At 35.3% G+C, this 16,028-nt stretch overlaps 2 protein-coding genes across 2 annotated transcripts; one reads left to right on the plus strand and one right to left on the minus strand.

The window, feature by feature from the left end:
- Positions 1-5,853: 5,853 nt before the first annotated feature.
- On the plus strand, positions 5,854-12,965 carry LOC132295339 (protein CDC73 homolog). Its single transcript, XM_059793568.1, has 4 exons — positions 5,854-7,174; positions 7,437-7,519; positions 7,602-7,695; positions 12,624-12,965. Exons 1-3 carry the CDS (start codon positions 6,037-6,039, stop codon positions 7,692-7,694), a joined length of 1,314 nt encoding a protein of 437 aa, XP_059649551.1. The 5' UTR covers positions 5,854-6,036; the 3' UTR covers position 7,695; positions 12,624-12,965.
- A 97-nt stretch (positions 12,966-13,062) lies between these two features.
- On the minus strand, positions 13,063-13,964 carry LOC132295348 (non-specific lipid transfer protein GPI-anchored 5-like). The gene is made up of 3 exons (XM_059793581.1): positions 13,640-13,964; positions 13,450-13,512; positions 13,063-13,333 (listed from the first exon to the last, which is right to left on the minus strand). The coding sequence occupies exons 1-3, from the start codon at positions 13,962-13,964 to the stop codon at positions 13,206-13,208; spliced, it is 516 nt and encodes a 171-aa protein (XP_059649564.1). The 3' UTR covers positions 13,063-13,205.
- Between the last annotated feature and the right edge of the window lie 2,064 nt (positions 13,965-16,028).

Raw genomic sequence — 16,028 nt, forward strand, 5'->3', positions numbered from 1 at the left:
ACAAATTTGTTTTTATGTATTTATTTACTAAATTATGATTTTTGTCAAGCAAATGTTTTATTGTGATAAAGCCGAAAAATAATCAAGAAACCAAAATAAATATATTAATTGTGCAGTCGGATTGATAACTTCATGTAACGACCCAAACCCGAGGTCCGGATTACCAACCAATCATGACACAACCCGGGAACACCCAAGGGTAAAATGGTCTCTTTGACCAACATTGTGCACTAAGTGTCCTAATAATGCCATAATAATCGTTACTAATCAAATTGGATCACTTACTGGTGAATGAATCAATCTTATCCTTAAACCGGTCCAATTAGGGCTATAAGGGTAATTTGGTCTTTCTGGACCATGCGGTGCATTGGGGGTCTTAGAATTGTCTTCTAAGTGATAAATAAATGTTTGGGGTCACTTAAAAGTGTAAGAAAACAATTTGGTTCTAAATTGCCCGTTTTAGGGTTAAAAGGGTAAAATTGACCTTTTGGGCCATCCTACTCGTACCCAGACGTGACCATGGTGTTCCATACATCCTATTGTAGTACCCATATGGTGAAAGTTGGAGTGATCAAAAGAGGTAAAAAAGAGCAGTAGCTAAGGTCTAATTATGAGTGCTGGTCCGCGTCATGCGAGCGCTTGTAGGACATCCCAAGGGCTACCCAGGCGCCCCCCCTTGCGCGCGATGTGGCATGCCTCAGTGCCGGACGAGGCCTTGTGTCTGTGGCATTAGTGGAACCTAGAGGGAATTAGGGAAACTACACTATGCGTGGTTGAGCTACCTATGCCCCAAATGACGCTAAGGAGTTGCCTTAGGTCAGGGATAGTTAGTCAATCCTTCTCTCGTGGTGCCGGGGAGTTGCCTCGGGCCGGGTTACATTAATGGCTTGACGGTTGTTGAGATTGGTAAAGGTTTTGGGAAATAGGGAGTGGACATTGCATTGCATTGGCATGGCATAGCATTGCAATTTAGTATGCTTGGATTGTATAGTGATGAGTACGTTGATTTATTTTTCCCAAAATATGCATGACCCCTTCTCTATACTTCTTTCCTTATTTGTGATTTATGGGGTCATTAAGGGGTGTATTTTAGGCACCTCCTACTGAGCTGTTGTGCTCACTCCTTTATTACCATATTTCAGGTCACGAGAAAGAAGTGGTGAAAGACGTTCCCCCACGAATGTAGACTGGGTTAGAAAAAATCTTCTTTTGCTATCTTTTGTAGTATATGTATTTTTGTAAAGCCTTAATACTAGACTTGTATATTTTGTAATCCAATGTTTTAATAGACCATATTTGGATGTATTGCAACATGAAAATGTATTTTGAACTTTCTTGGATGTATGATTGTTTCACTTTAATTGTATATAAGTTTTACGCATGTTTTTGGACAGGTTTAAGGTCTATGGGATTGGTCAATAACTTAATGAGCAATGTAGGAACCAAGTCAGAGCCAAAATATGGCCTTAAAGTCTTTTTTATAGGGCCAAAGCTCTAGCACAAAATTTTATGCTCGAGTACAGGGACTTTGGCCGAGAGTTAGTTTCTGCAAAGTGGCTTGTGCTCGAGCACAAGGGGTTTGTGCTTGAGCACTGGGGGTCTTAAGGTCGAGCACAAACTTTTGTGCTCGAGCATTGGGTAGTTTTGGATAACCAACTCCCAGGACTTGTCATTACAGGTTCTAGAGCTCGAACAAAGTGATCTGACCTTACTCATGTTAGTTCAAACTTCAAACGCCCATATCTTCTTTATTTTAAACCCGAATAGGGTCGTTCTTAAGCCTAAATTGCATATTTTTTTCCCCATCTTTCTAATAGTATCAATATCATCCCATAATTTTTATATTAAATGAACATTTTGCCCATATGTGTTTTCGGGTCGAGTCAGGACCCGGTTAGCGATTCGGACCCCCTTTTGTATTCAATGCTTAATCTTCGTTATTCTTTTGTAAAGCATTGTAATTAAGGTGTTAAAAGCCTAAAACATGTAATACTATTCTTTTGGAAATTCTTTTGATGTATATTGAATCAAGCAATGGCCATGTTGTTATTTTGAAATGATTTGAATGTTTAAAGATTTATATAATGTTTATATTAATGATTTAATGTAAACGAATTGCTATTTATACATGTTGTGAATTGGGACAGGCATTGAAGGTCAAAATGATGGGGGTAATGAAAATCTCATTTGGACATATGAAGGTGAAGTTGAATATCTTCAATCCGACCCCAAATTCATTTGACAAGCATGATGAAGTAAATGTTGTAGAAAAATGCCTAGACAATGAATGCGAAAGAATGGAGTCTTTTCTTGAAACCAAAACTTCAAAAAGTTCATTTTCAACCTTGAATTCCAAAAATGGTGTTTCAAAATATTGCTTTGGAAAGGCATGGAAGCATAAAGATCATATTGACAAGGGATCAACAATTTCCTTTGAACCTCATCCAACAAGTTCTTTAGGGAACCGTTTGTTGGATGGAACTCAAAGTACTCATCACCCCGACAAGGAGGGGATGCATAACAAGATATTTGATCCGGGCTAAAAGAGCTCAATGTCTTGCTAGAAAAGTTAAAGACTAGTACATTTCGTAGGGTTTCACAACCCTATTCTTCCCTCATTTCTATTTTAAATTTCATTTCTAGCATCTTTTAGTTATGTTTTAGTGTTCACACACATTGATAGGAACTATGATTCAGAATGCATGCACTTTCATGTTAAAAATAGGCATTTTGTTCCCGTTCGATCGATCTCAAAAGAAGTTAGATTGATCGAACATCCATTCCTGCATCCAATCATCTATCTGTTCCATCGATCGAGAATTTCCTGTAAAAATCAGTTCTCTGTGCATCGATCGAAAAATTTCTTGGATCAATCTGAAAGTTCCTAGATCGATCTAACTTTTTCTTAGATCGATCTTCACTCCACACTTAGAAATTTTTTTAAGATCCATGAAAAAGGCCTCTTTGTGCATCGTTCGAATTGTCTGCAGGTTTTTCACCTATTCGATCGATCGAAATGTATTTCAGATCGATCTGGGATTAATCGATCTATATCCCTTGTTGACCATGATTTGACTACTCTTTTTAATTTTTAATTTTTTTTTAAAAAAAAAAAAGAAGAAAGAAAACCTTCAAAAATATTTTGAATTATTTTAAATCTCAAAAATTCCAAAAATATTATTAATTTTAGGAAATTTTTCAAAAAAATCCAAAAATATTTTATTTCTATTTTTACTTTATTTTTATTTTTATTTTTCAAAAGTTTTCAAAATTTCCAAAAAGATTTTTATTTAATTTTTAATTTATTTTATTGTTAAAAATCCAAAATTTTAAAAAATATTTTATCCTTTCGAAGCATAGATCGATGTGTTCTTTCTTTAAGATCATAATAAGTTAATGCTTGTGTTCTATTATCGAATCGGGTTAAAATAGTTGTTCTAATTCAGTCTTGTTCCCAATCGTCAATTACTCGTGACCAATCTTGGAGATCATGTCGTGATATATCTAATATGGCTCCTGCATCATGTGCTGGGATATTATCGTAGCGTCTACAATGTGGTGTCCACGTGTACATGTCTTATATGTTTCTATTTTCTACATAAGTTTCTTATGTAGGTTGCAATCTTTGTCCAGTAAGATATTCATCATTAGTTTTATTAGTACTACTAGTTGCATTATGCATTTCTTGATCTATCGATTCGGTTGGTTGGGAGATAGATCCTTCTAGTTCTTTTCCTTCCTTATATTCTATAACATTTAATTCTTCCTTTATGGTGTTTAGTTCATGTTTTGTGTAGAAGGATTCAAATCCTACTTTTAATATATTTCTTTTAATATCATCATTATTTTTTTTGCCTAGATAAATGCTTTCTATAAGTTGCTAATTTGGCTCGGGATATTTCTCTTTCAATTCTTCTAATTCAAGGTTGTCAAAGTCATGTATTATTTTATCTAAGATTTCATCTTCTAATCTATCATAAAGAACATTTATTTCTTTAGGGGATTCAATTTCTATGAGTGTAGTTAAAAAATCTTCTTGAGTATCATTAACTAAATTATCCTGTCTTTTATAATTACTAAACCTTATACTGGCTTCTCCACTATTCGTTACATATATCATATTACTTTCAGGAATCTTTTTAATTGTAGTGGTGAGATTAGGTAGTTTCCATCATGTTCCTTCATGGGTAATACTACTTACTTTTCTAACTTCTATCATCTGGACATATTTACTACTAAAATCTTTTACTAATTCACTAAATTGGGCTTTAAATTTTAAATTACATTGATTAATTGCTTCTCCCATAAATAGAGTATTGACTAATAGGTTTTCAAACTGTCTTGTCATATTATATTCTTTAGTGGATATAGCTATTTTAATATATTTACTGAATTCTCTAGTGGTCATCGTATAATTGGGATACATCCTACTATGACTACATTGGCTGCTAAGTCTATTTCAGCGCTAGCTATTTAAGCTTGTTGATGGTTATTCCATCAATCATCATAAATATAAACAACTGCTCTAGTTCCTATTTCAGCTCGGTTTAATCCTACTAATCCTATCATTATGACACCTAAATGCATGAGTTCTAAATTATTATTATTTAACCTTTGACAGGCCTCTGGCGTTATAAGGTCTAAAATAACTTGATTGTTAACTGCACTTATTCTTCTTTGGCTAAAATGATTGTATATCTTTCTTTGGGAATCTAGTAAATTATTAGAATAAAGGTTAACTTTATTTTTTACCTTCTTCATTCCTTATTTTATATATTTTTTAGCATCTTCCTCATTATCATATAAATCTTCTACTCTCATTATTTCTTTGGCTTTTCTAAGAATAATGGCCATTGTGGTATTTGTTTATGCGGTTGTAATAAATTTACACGCTTGGTTGTTTTAGGAGGGGACTGATTATTGGTTGATAATTTTATCTCCTTTATTTTATCTGATAATTCAACTAATTCTTTAGAGGATTCTCTGGGAATACTTTCTTGTATTACTTCTAATTTTTCCTCAAGTTTATTGATCTTTTCAGATAACTGGAGTAGTAACTGGATTAAAAAGTTATTTTGTCTAATATGTATATTGGTTGAGTGTACGTCTGTTTTAAAACTTATAAATCCTATAGGTTCCTTATCAATTTTATAAAGTTCGGCTAAAGCAGTTAGATAATCAAGATTATTAGTGTTCATAAAACTATTGTAATAGCTTTTGTATATCGGTTTTAAGAGATTTTAAGTAATCTATTATTACTTCTTGGTTTTCAATAATATTTTGAATATCGTTATTAATATCTTTAATTGCGACTAATATTATCTTGTTATCTAAATTATTTGGGTTAGAATTCTGTACTACTTGTTCTTTAATATAATCAAGATTTTTTTCTAGTCGTTTTATTGAGTTATCTAAATTATTAAAGTCTATTCTATTCATAAACTAAAATAGTTGCCATCTAACTTCTAAAATATTTTGTATTAATATAATTCTAGATCTAAGTTCTTCTTTATAAATTGCGTGTTGGTTTTTTTAGTTCTTGTGCGATGTAACAATTCTTAAGTGCTATTTGGAGAATTCTAGAGCTTGTACAATTTGTTCTTTGGGTAAATTGTGCATGAAATAAACTTTAAAGGTAAAAATACAATTTTAACTTACTAAAGAATTCAAATAAAATACATTGACTTTTAGTTCATGTTATAACGTTCATGTGTGGGTAATATACCATTGCTACTTCCAATTATATGTAAATTTCCCAAATAAATTCGGGGTGCGTGGGATATCCGCTGGTACCGTCACAAACATATATACGGAGGAGTACTACGTAGTAAGGTTGGACAACTACAACTCAGACACCGTCCTTCCCCGAATGCCCTCATCTTCCGTTCAAATTTACACTTCACCCTAGTATATGACCGAAGCAGCTGTTACCGTCCAAGCTCCAAACCAAAAAGACCCTCTTTTTCTGTCGAACAAGCATTCTTCTTCCGAATCTTCCTTGCAAAAAACACACACACACAATCAGTCTCTCTCTCTATGGATCCACTTTCCGCCCTTCGCGACTTCACCATCGCAGGCGAACTCGACAAAATCGTCCGAGTCGGTGACGATTTCCGGTTCGGCACCGACTACACCTTCCCCTGCTCCATGGCTACCGCGTACAAGGCGAAACAAGGGCAACTCTACACCCTCGAAACGCTAATTCATTTCATCAAGAACCACCATCTCAAGCACTCCGATTACATCCGCATCGCCGGCGCCCACAAAATCACCGCCGTAACCCTCCCCGACCGCAAATCCTTGCTCGACTACCTTCTCGGCAAAGTCTCATCCACCGACGCCATCCAACTCCTCCCCCAAAACCCCCCCTTCACTGCCACCACCGCCACTAGAACCTTATTCAACGACGACGATGAGTACCGGCCCGATGACCCCGGTTTAATCGCACCACCTACCACCACCGCCACAGCCGATAATCGAATGGATATTGACAACGAGGACCGACAATTCCAAGATAACGATGTCCTCAATCATCAACATTCTTCTGATGGACGGGTAATTAGGGTTTCGGAGGATACTCACTACATGTCCATGCTCAGAGCTGTAGAGAAACCCCTCAAAGATCGTGAATCCATGTTGGAGTCCCGGCACCGTGACTTTTACAGCGTGCTCGTCGCCGCTACCAAGCGCGACGAGGAGAGGCGGCGGATTGAGTCGCAGCAGCGGAAAGATGGGTTGGTGGCGAAGAATAGGCTGCTGATGCGGACGGACGAGAGAGGGTATGGGGATGAATTAGGGTATGACATGACTCCCAAGTCCAAGATGCACTTGAAGGGGGGCAAGATGGGGGAAGGACTAGGAGTGCCCATAATTTTGGTACCCAGTGCGTTTCAGACGCTGATCACTATATATAATGTGAAGGACTTTTTGGAGAATGGAGTGTTTATTCCTACTGATGTAAAGGTGAAGGAGATGAAGGGGCTGAAGCCTGATTGTGTTACTGTGCAGAAGAAGTTTAGTAGGGATCGGGTGGTGACGGCCTACGAAGTGAGGGATAAGCCGTCGGCACTGAAGCCGGAGGATTGGGATCGGGTGGTAGCTGTTTTTGTTTTGGGCAAGGAGTGGCAGTTCAAGGATTGGCCTTATAAGGACCATGTTGAAATTTTTAACAAAAGTAAGTCATATTATATATTCAGACACATATCAGACACATATTGCATTTTGAATTTGAAACAAATTGGATTCTTTTCCTCAATGTTTGGGCTTGGAATGCTTCTTTACACACACATATACTAGGAACTTGAAAAATTTGGTTTTTATTACTTTGTCTATTGTTATAAAACCACATTCTTTCGTAGTTGGACATAGTTTTGAGTATGATAAAGGGAGAATTTTTTTTATTAATGAGACAATGTCCATGTTGAATCTTATTGCAGTTCTTGGATTTTACATGCGATTTGAGGATGACAGTGTAGAGTCAGCCAAAAATGTGAAGCAATGGAATGTGAAAATTATCTCGGTGAGAATAATTTTCCTCAAGCTGTTGGTTTCTCTTTATTGATACAACCATTTGTTAAAAAAAGAACAACTCCATTTTGCAGATTAGCAAGAACAAACGGCACCAGGACAGAGCTGCAGCGCTTGATGTGTGGGACAGACTCGAAGAATTTATGCGCTCACGATCACATGGTTGAGGTGTGCCTTGTTTTGAAGAACAAATACATGTTTATTTTCTCTCTTTATTGGCAACATTTTCCTGGCTTGAAGTTAGTCAAGTTTCTGATATTGACAAGCCTTTTTACCTTTATTGTCTCACTCTTTCATCGTTTCTAATAAATTAATAATCGTCATGTTTATGGCTCAATGGTGAATGTATACCCTTGTGAAGGATTTTAAAATCTCATCTGTATACTATGATCAGTTCATTGTGTGTGGAATATGTGTTATAGTTCCTTTCTATTTGTTAACACTGTAATTAGAAAAATGTGCATTTTGTGTCTTTATTATCATTCCTACTTCTGAACAGTACTGCATTATTTTTTACAAAATTGGGGTTGCTTTTTGAATATTGTGCATAGTAGACAGCATTATGGGCTACTTAACGGGGTTAAATGTTGGTTTAGAGTTGCTCTAAACTGTAATGAGGGTCGAGGTGGACGGGGATGTTGGGGAAGTTTTGATTGCTTTGGGTGTGGGCAAGATGCCAGGTTGTACTCTGATTGATAAACCTATTTTGACGTAGTGGTTCCCATGTAGTGCAGTGATATACTTTAAGTTTTGAGTTCGTGCGTGCCGGCTTAAACTTTTGGCTGATCCCCAGATGCATGTAAGAGTATGGACTTAAATTTGAGGTATTGATTACTGTAATGGTTACGCATAGCAGAATCAGTTCTGGCAATTAATATTTTTATCATTATCAAAAGCCTAATAACTCATTGATACACATGATTTGTGATTTTTTATTCTAGTTTATAACATCTCGATGTTTCTAGTTATTCACATCAATATTATGAAATCCAAAATCATGTTGACTATGGTTTTGGACTATATCAGTTTAAAGTTAGTTGAAAGTACCATCTATTATAAACAATTTTGTGCATGCAACTAAAAATGACGGGTCATTAAAAAAGAAAAAGAAAAAAAGAAAAAAGAAAAAATATCTAAATATTTTATAAGTTGTAAATCATAATAATGCTTAATTCTTAGTCAATGGGCCTGATAATGCAGTTCTCTTAGTTGTTCTTTATACTGTTAATGTCAATAAGTTATACAATTTGAAAAATAAATAAAGAAGTATAACAATTACCTGTGTACTTGTATAGTTGTATGTGTTGGGTTGTACTTCTTTCTTTAGTTCTTTTTTAAGGATTTATAATTATTAAAAAGTATTTGTAAAAAGGGGTCCATTGCATGTTGTAACTGTAAATTGCTTATGCTACCAAGCAAGGGAACATGACCTGGAGCATGAGACTTGAGAGTAGTCACTTGGTGCAAATAAAGGTGAAGTCTAGGATTGCAACTAGTAAACCCCTCAGTATCTTGCACAGATGGGGCAAGCATTGGTATTTTTTTTTTTTTTGATAAGTAAGGCAAGTATTGGTAATTTTTTTTTTTTTTGATAAGTAAGGCAAGCATTGGTAGTTGCCTTTAAAGAATATATATGAAGAATTAAATAAGACAACTAAAAACAAATAATACAATAAACTAAAAGGAAAATTAGAATAATAATTATTTTACAGGTAAATATACCATAAATATATTCAGGAAAAAAAACAATACCATAAATATGTGATTTTAGCATTTTAGAACAAAAGTTGCAAAGAAATAAACAAGAAAGGAAAAAAAAAAGTGTTACATTAAAAAAAAAAAAAAACCACTGATCCAAATTCTTCTCCCTGAATGGCAAGAAAAGAAGAAAAGGCAGCAGAGGTCAATTTGAGATTGGTTTATATAAAAGATTTAAACAATTTCATAAACAAACCCAAACCCTCTCAGTACCACACACAATATATATGTATATATATATATATGTATATGACAAAAGAAGAGGTAAAATGTACCTCATATTTAGCTGTTTCTGACGAAGAAAAGTAATTATTGCAACATCGGTAGATCCAGTGCCGGTTTTCCACCCTTAGAAGGATACAAGTCTTTTTTGTTTTTCCCTAAATGAAGGAGATAAGTCAACAAAAAAAAAAAAAAAAAAAAAAAAACCTAATTTGAAGTCTTCTAGAATAGGAATCCATTGTGGCCCGTTACTGTTTCATAACAGCTGTTTCAACGGTGAACTTGGGGCAGAATAGTTCTTCAGTGCATGGCTGAAATGGTGCTCCAAGAATCTGTCACATAATGGCAGATTTTGGAAACCTAAGTGTGGAGTCCATAGAAGCCTTCATTAGTATATCATTGAACTCTAGGGGAAGTGGGTTGTCTGAGCCTCTGACGCATGGATCTTTCAAGTATGTAAGAGCAGTATTTTTTAGCAGTGATGTGATTGCCTGGAAGGTGGGAAGAATAGCTTATCTTTTTACTAGATAAGGCTGAGCATTGGAGATGCAGCAGACTCTCTAGGTTGATAGCATGTGGGATACTTATGTCATTAATGGCCCATCCTTTTTTCAACAGTAATTTGGACAGACAGATGTTGGTTTATATTATGAAATTGAATTGAAGTAAATTCGAGAAGATTCATCTTTACTCGTCTAAATTATTATATTGGACAATCAACTAATGAGTTGAATCATGTTGACCACCTTTTGGTGATTTTGAATAATTTTTAGTGAACATACATAATATATATTTGTTTTGCTTAGTAAAGATATATCTCAGTCAAAGATTTTTTCATAATATTTAGTCAACAATTTTTTCTCAATTTCTATTTTCCGTATATTGTCCCAACTCAATCACCAATCTAGATGGGAGAGATGGGAGCGGACAATATCTAGTGGATGAATGGAGAAGAGGGTTTTGCCATTAGTACTCCCTCCGTCCCATAATAGGTGTCCACCATTCCATATTTAGCTGTCCCAAAATATTGTCCCAATTCAAAAGTCAATGTACTATGTTTTGCAACATTCCCAATTTTCCCTTCTTGCATTGAAGTTATAAAAACAATTAAATGTAAAACATCATCACTTCACTGTGGACTTACTATGGGTAAATTTGGTAATTCATTCACTACCAATACAATTATAAAATATTAAAAGCCACATCTTAAAAGTTAGATTACCAAGAAGGGACACTTAAAATGGGATGGAGGGAGTAGCATACTAGTGGTACGCAATCAAGATTTTGCATTCTGCACATGGTACACTTTGGTTCAACGAACTAGCATGGTACACTTTGGTTCAACGAACTAGGATTATTATTATTTTTTTTTACTCTACTACGCGTATTTTCCTTGAGGAGATAAATATAATGACTGAACAAGACCTAAGAGGATATAAATTAAGTTGCGAATGGGGCAATGGTAATCTCTATTTCAAAGAATGACTGAAAATAGGTTTTTCCTTCAAACTGCTGTATCACCATTAACTTCTATTAAAGCAATCTACATATCTTTATGAACTTGCCCTCATTTTACCACATTATAGTGTGGCGTCCTTTCTTGTTGTGTACCACTGCGATTCATTTTCGGTGGAATATTGGGTGCTTTTAGAGTGGTAATGAGCAACACATCCATATTACATGAATGGGACGTTACCGAGTTATGACCAAAAAAAAAAAATGTCTTGCTCTAAAGCTACTTTACCACAATTTAATTTTTTGTCAATCATTCTCATGTAGCTTTATAAAGCTACATCATACCACACTCTAGGGTTAAGTGGTGTACTGCATCTCTGTTCTTGTCAGTGCATCGTGCATAACTTCAATTCACATTCTAAAATTTGAATCTTCTAGAGTGTTCAATAAGAAACATATGCCTATTGCAAAATAGGTTGTAGGCAAGTATAACTTGTATGTTTCATGGTCTAGAATGGTTAATAGCGTTGAATGAGTATGAGATGGAGAATTATAGGATCTGAAACACATGTATTTCGTGGAGTAGGATCTTTAAGTGGATAGAAACTGTTCAGGAGCAGCTTGTCTTGTGTCTACATGGGGTTACATATATAATCAAACAGATTGACTTGTTATAAGGTCCATTTTTTTTTAAATCCATTTCCCTCAAGTTTGGCTTGCTCCAGCTTGTGAAGAAAGTGGCATATTTGTATGACGTCAGAGTTTGGCATAGTGCTTCAGTGGACAAACTGTTTGTGAACATCTTGCCCTGAGCTGGATGGTTAGCATGTCCAAGCTCATTGCAAAAACAAAAGCCGGCAAGTTTAAGATTTATTCTTATTTTGTTACTTGACATGTGAAGCAACCATCTGCTTAGCTTTGGTGAGGCTTGTGATTAATTGAGGTATACTGGCTCAAATTGTAGCAAAGTTACTCAATGGAAGAAGTACGAAAAATTTGTGGGACACAATGAGTATATGCTAATCACAATTAAAATTGGTAAGATAGGTTAGATGTAATTCCCTTTGGTGTGCCTGTCAGTAGTTTCAGTACAAAGTTTTCTATATGCGCGATTATTATATATATACATATATATGTTGTGCTGTTAGTTTATTTTCTAATGCTTCATCTTTTTCAACAATCAAGGCTTTGAGTTCATTCTCTTTGGATATCAGTTAGTGGGCTTATTTTTGAGGTAAAAATGTTGCTGCTTCTCAAGTTCGAACCCTGATTTAAGAGATATTTGTGGTTTGTGGGTGATTGCTGATATTTGGGATTGACGTTGTAGCCACGAATCCAACGGGCACCACAAAAAAAAAAAAAAAAAAAAAAAAAAAAAGGTTTCTTTAATTATGAAGATTATTAAAGATGAGTTTTCTGACAAACTGAAATGCCTGGCTAGCCGAACTTTTTTTCTGTAGAATGTGGAGATGTAATTGTCCTGGTCATTTCTCAACCAATTCTTCTATCATTTTCCATTTAAAAAATGTTTGGCATTAATGCATTTGAATACTTGTTATGCATGCATATATATATATATATATATTTATTATATATATACCTTTTGCTGCAAAATGTATTAGTATGAGCCAGTGATGATGGTTCCGACCCATGCAATGCAGGTAGACAGACTTGAGCATGACGAGCATGCCTATATGCTTTAAGATTGCCTGGGTGTAGTGTACAAACTTTGGCGGTAGCCGATCTTGCTTTCAAGATTCACCAGCTACAAATGTAAGTTTATGCCATCTTTGTGCTTGGGAGAGGGACTCTTCTAGTGGGATTGTAACTATGGAGCACATTGCTAGTTGCAAACCTTCTGGAAATTTTTGTTTATGTTATAAAGAGTCCGGCTTCATATAAAATTTTGCTGCATTGTCTGACTCCAATCAGTTGTATTAATTGTGTACCAAATTTGATGATTCAATTTCTTTGATAAAATCCTTGGATCTTCTTTTCTGCCATCCTAGGTGAGTTTGATGTGTTCCTGTGTTTTGGCGTTTTGGCCACACAAACTTTCCTTTTCATGGTTCCTTCTTGTAAAGTTAAGTGCCGAGTACATGAACACAAAACTGGAATCATCTTTTATTGAAAGGGAAAGAGAGCAAGATCTCTCTTCAGTTATACAAAATCATATCAACCCCATGAAAGGTCATCAAATAAAAGAAGTAATACGATAAAAATAACTAGGTAATTGTAAGAACTCAGCATCTAGTGAAGGTTGGTGCAAAAGTTGCAATGAACAGAAGGAAGAACTGGAGAGGAATTATCAAGCTGATCGAAGTTCCATCGGAGGAGTCGATTGTTGTTGGTACTGTTTTTGATCCAGTTCCTGCATTCATGCAAACATCAACATGATTATTCTTGTTGAGGAGATTGGAGGAACAGCGATATACAAACTACTAGCTAGTATGTGCAGTTTGAAATGAACATAAAATGTTGTTGTACCTGAAGGCCCTGAACCGGTAGATTCCGGTGTTCCTGCAGGAGAGTCGGCTGGAGAAGCAGCAGCTGTTCAGGTAGAGATGTTACAAGTTAGCAGTGAATGTATTTCCTAAAGTTTTTTTCGAGTTTTGGTAGGAAAATTTTGTACAGGAGGTTTCTGATTGGAAAGAGAATTTGGCTGGGGAATACTTACCATTGCAGCGGCTGATGGGCGGAGTCTGAACATTGCAAGCACCAGGAAGGGCAAGAGCCTGGGTCTGGTTGATATTAATCCCCAAGGATGAGCTGCTGCCGGTGAGTACCTGACACAAGCACTGCGGTTCTGAGCGAACCACGGTGGCGAGCTGTGTGCAACATCCCGAAGACGGCGTGGAGGAGTTCCCGGTAATGTAGTTGAGGCAGGGTGACATGCTGATTATCACATTTGTGCAACTCGATGACTGGGCCGCAGCTTCTGCAAAGAGCATGGTCACTAGGACCGCCAGGACAAGACCCATCTCAATGCTCTTGTGTGCCATTTGATGTCTTAGGAGCAATACGAAAAATGCTTACTGGAATGAGAAATTGTTTGTTTGTTTGTTTGTTGATTGAGTAACGGTTTTGTAAACAGAGAAGAAGGTTGTGTGGATAATATAGGGGGAAATTGGGAAGATGAGTTGTGTAGGTGACCCACTTCTCCTACTAAGTGGGTTTCTTTGGTAATCAGTAAATTAGATTTACGCCTTCAGACCTTGAGATTGACTTGTATATTATATTTGGACGAAAATGACTGGATGGACGTGTAGCATTACAAGGAGCTTGTCCCACGTCGGATTCGAATGGAAAGTGAATGAGTATATAGGGTGTTAGTCTCACCTAACAATTTAAATTTTTGTTTTGGATCGGGAAATACTTGTCCGTTACACTTAGTAGTGTGTCCAACTCAAGCGGATGTGAGGATGTGCCCATTTTCGAGTTCCCCTCACTAGATGCTGGTATGTCTGGAGGAAGGCAAAATATAGGTCGGTAGGGAGAATTGTGTCATCTTCCGTTAATAAAGAGAAAAAAAAAAAAAAAGAAAAGAAAAAAAAAGCAGGGTAAAATGGGGATCTCTCTCTCTCTCTCTCTCCAAATTTTAAAAAATAATAATGGAAAAGAAAATGGTCAATTTTTTTTTTTTTTTTTCTTCTCTGTAATCTAAGAAATATAACATTCTTTTATTTTTATTTTTTTTTCTTGTTATTAATCCGATATTATCATCGTTCATTACGGCCTTGTTTATTTATTTATTTTTTCTTCAAAAAATCGTACTTAAACAATGAAAATGGCTACCACCTTTTTTGTTCTTTTTATTTATTTATTTTATTCAGTGAACTATCCTTTTTCTTCTCTATCCTACCCTAACAAATGTAAAGGTTTGGTTGCTTTAGTTATCTAAAAACAATATTAAAACACTTATGAGATAGAAGTTAGAAGATAGATAAGAGTTGAATATAGTTCTCTCATAAAAATATAAAAGTTTCAAATTTAGGCTTTTATAACTCAAGGTTTAAAGTCTTCTGGGTCATAGCGGCGTTGGTAGAGATTCAGGAGGTAAGTTCTTGTAATCTCGCTTTCGAATTGCATTTCTAACTTAAATGATGCGTGTGTTGTGAGGTTTATATTCGTGTTTTAAAAAAAATAAAAGAACAACACTTGAAGACGATCAATTAAACAAAATTTTCAATTAAATTTTCAATTTTTCTATAAGTTCGGAAAGTGCTTGGTTACTTGTGGGGCCCATGTTGTGCACTCAAAAGAAGATTTGGATACGAATGTTCGCAGGGATAGCTTAAGACTAAACGAAAAAAAAGATAAAAACTAACTATCACTAACATCATTCAGAGGCTTTGAAAAACATATTTTATTTTTATTTTTTGTGAAATACCCTTTTCAAGTGTTCCTCAATAGTTATATACGAAGAACGAATATCGTGTTGAACGTGTCGTAACCATGTGAAATAAAGACAAGTCGAGACATAACTAGAAGTGTCTATAGTTTTAAATGGTTAATTTTTTAAACCATAGTTTTAAATGGCTAATTTTTTGAGAGGGACATAGCAAGAATAGGGCTCGATTATGCCAAGGACATGACTCGACACGATTGGATAGGCAATGACACAGTTAGAAAATATTTCAGGGGTCAATTTGTGAATATATATTTTAAAAAATCATGGGGCTCTCAACTCAAATTTTAAAATCTAATTAGGGTAAAATTGTAAAAATAAACACTATGCTTAAAAGCCCAACAACAATATAAGCGTAATATTATCTTTTACCTGAAGCATTGTTCTCACTTTTCATATCAAAGTGTAACCTAAATCAATGAAAGACGATCGAGAAGAAGAAAAAACAGAAGAATAGAAGAAAAAGTGGTGACATCCCTATTATTGAGAAATGGAAAAGCTTAATATATATATATTTTTATAACTAATTTTTATTTATTAATTTTTTTTATTTATCTTTGTCATGTCCGTATCAATTTAAAAAAAAAATAAATAAATTTATCATATTGCTATGGTCAGATCATATCATTCCCATCTTCTGTGTCATTGCCTGTGATTC

The sequence above is a fragment of the Cornus florida genome, unplaced genomic scaffold (genome assembly GCF_030987335.1).
Source record: "Cornus florida cultivar Cherokee Brave unplaced genomic scaffold, ASM3098733v1 CherokeeBrave_3.0.0_Hap2_Chr01, whole genome shotgun sequence".
Taxonomy (NCBI): Eukaryota; Viridiplantae; Streptophyta; class Magnoliopsida; order Cornales; family Cornaceae; genus Cornus; species Cornus florida.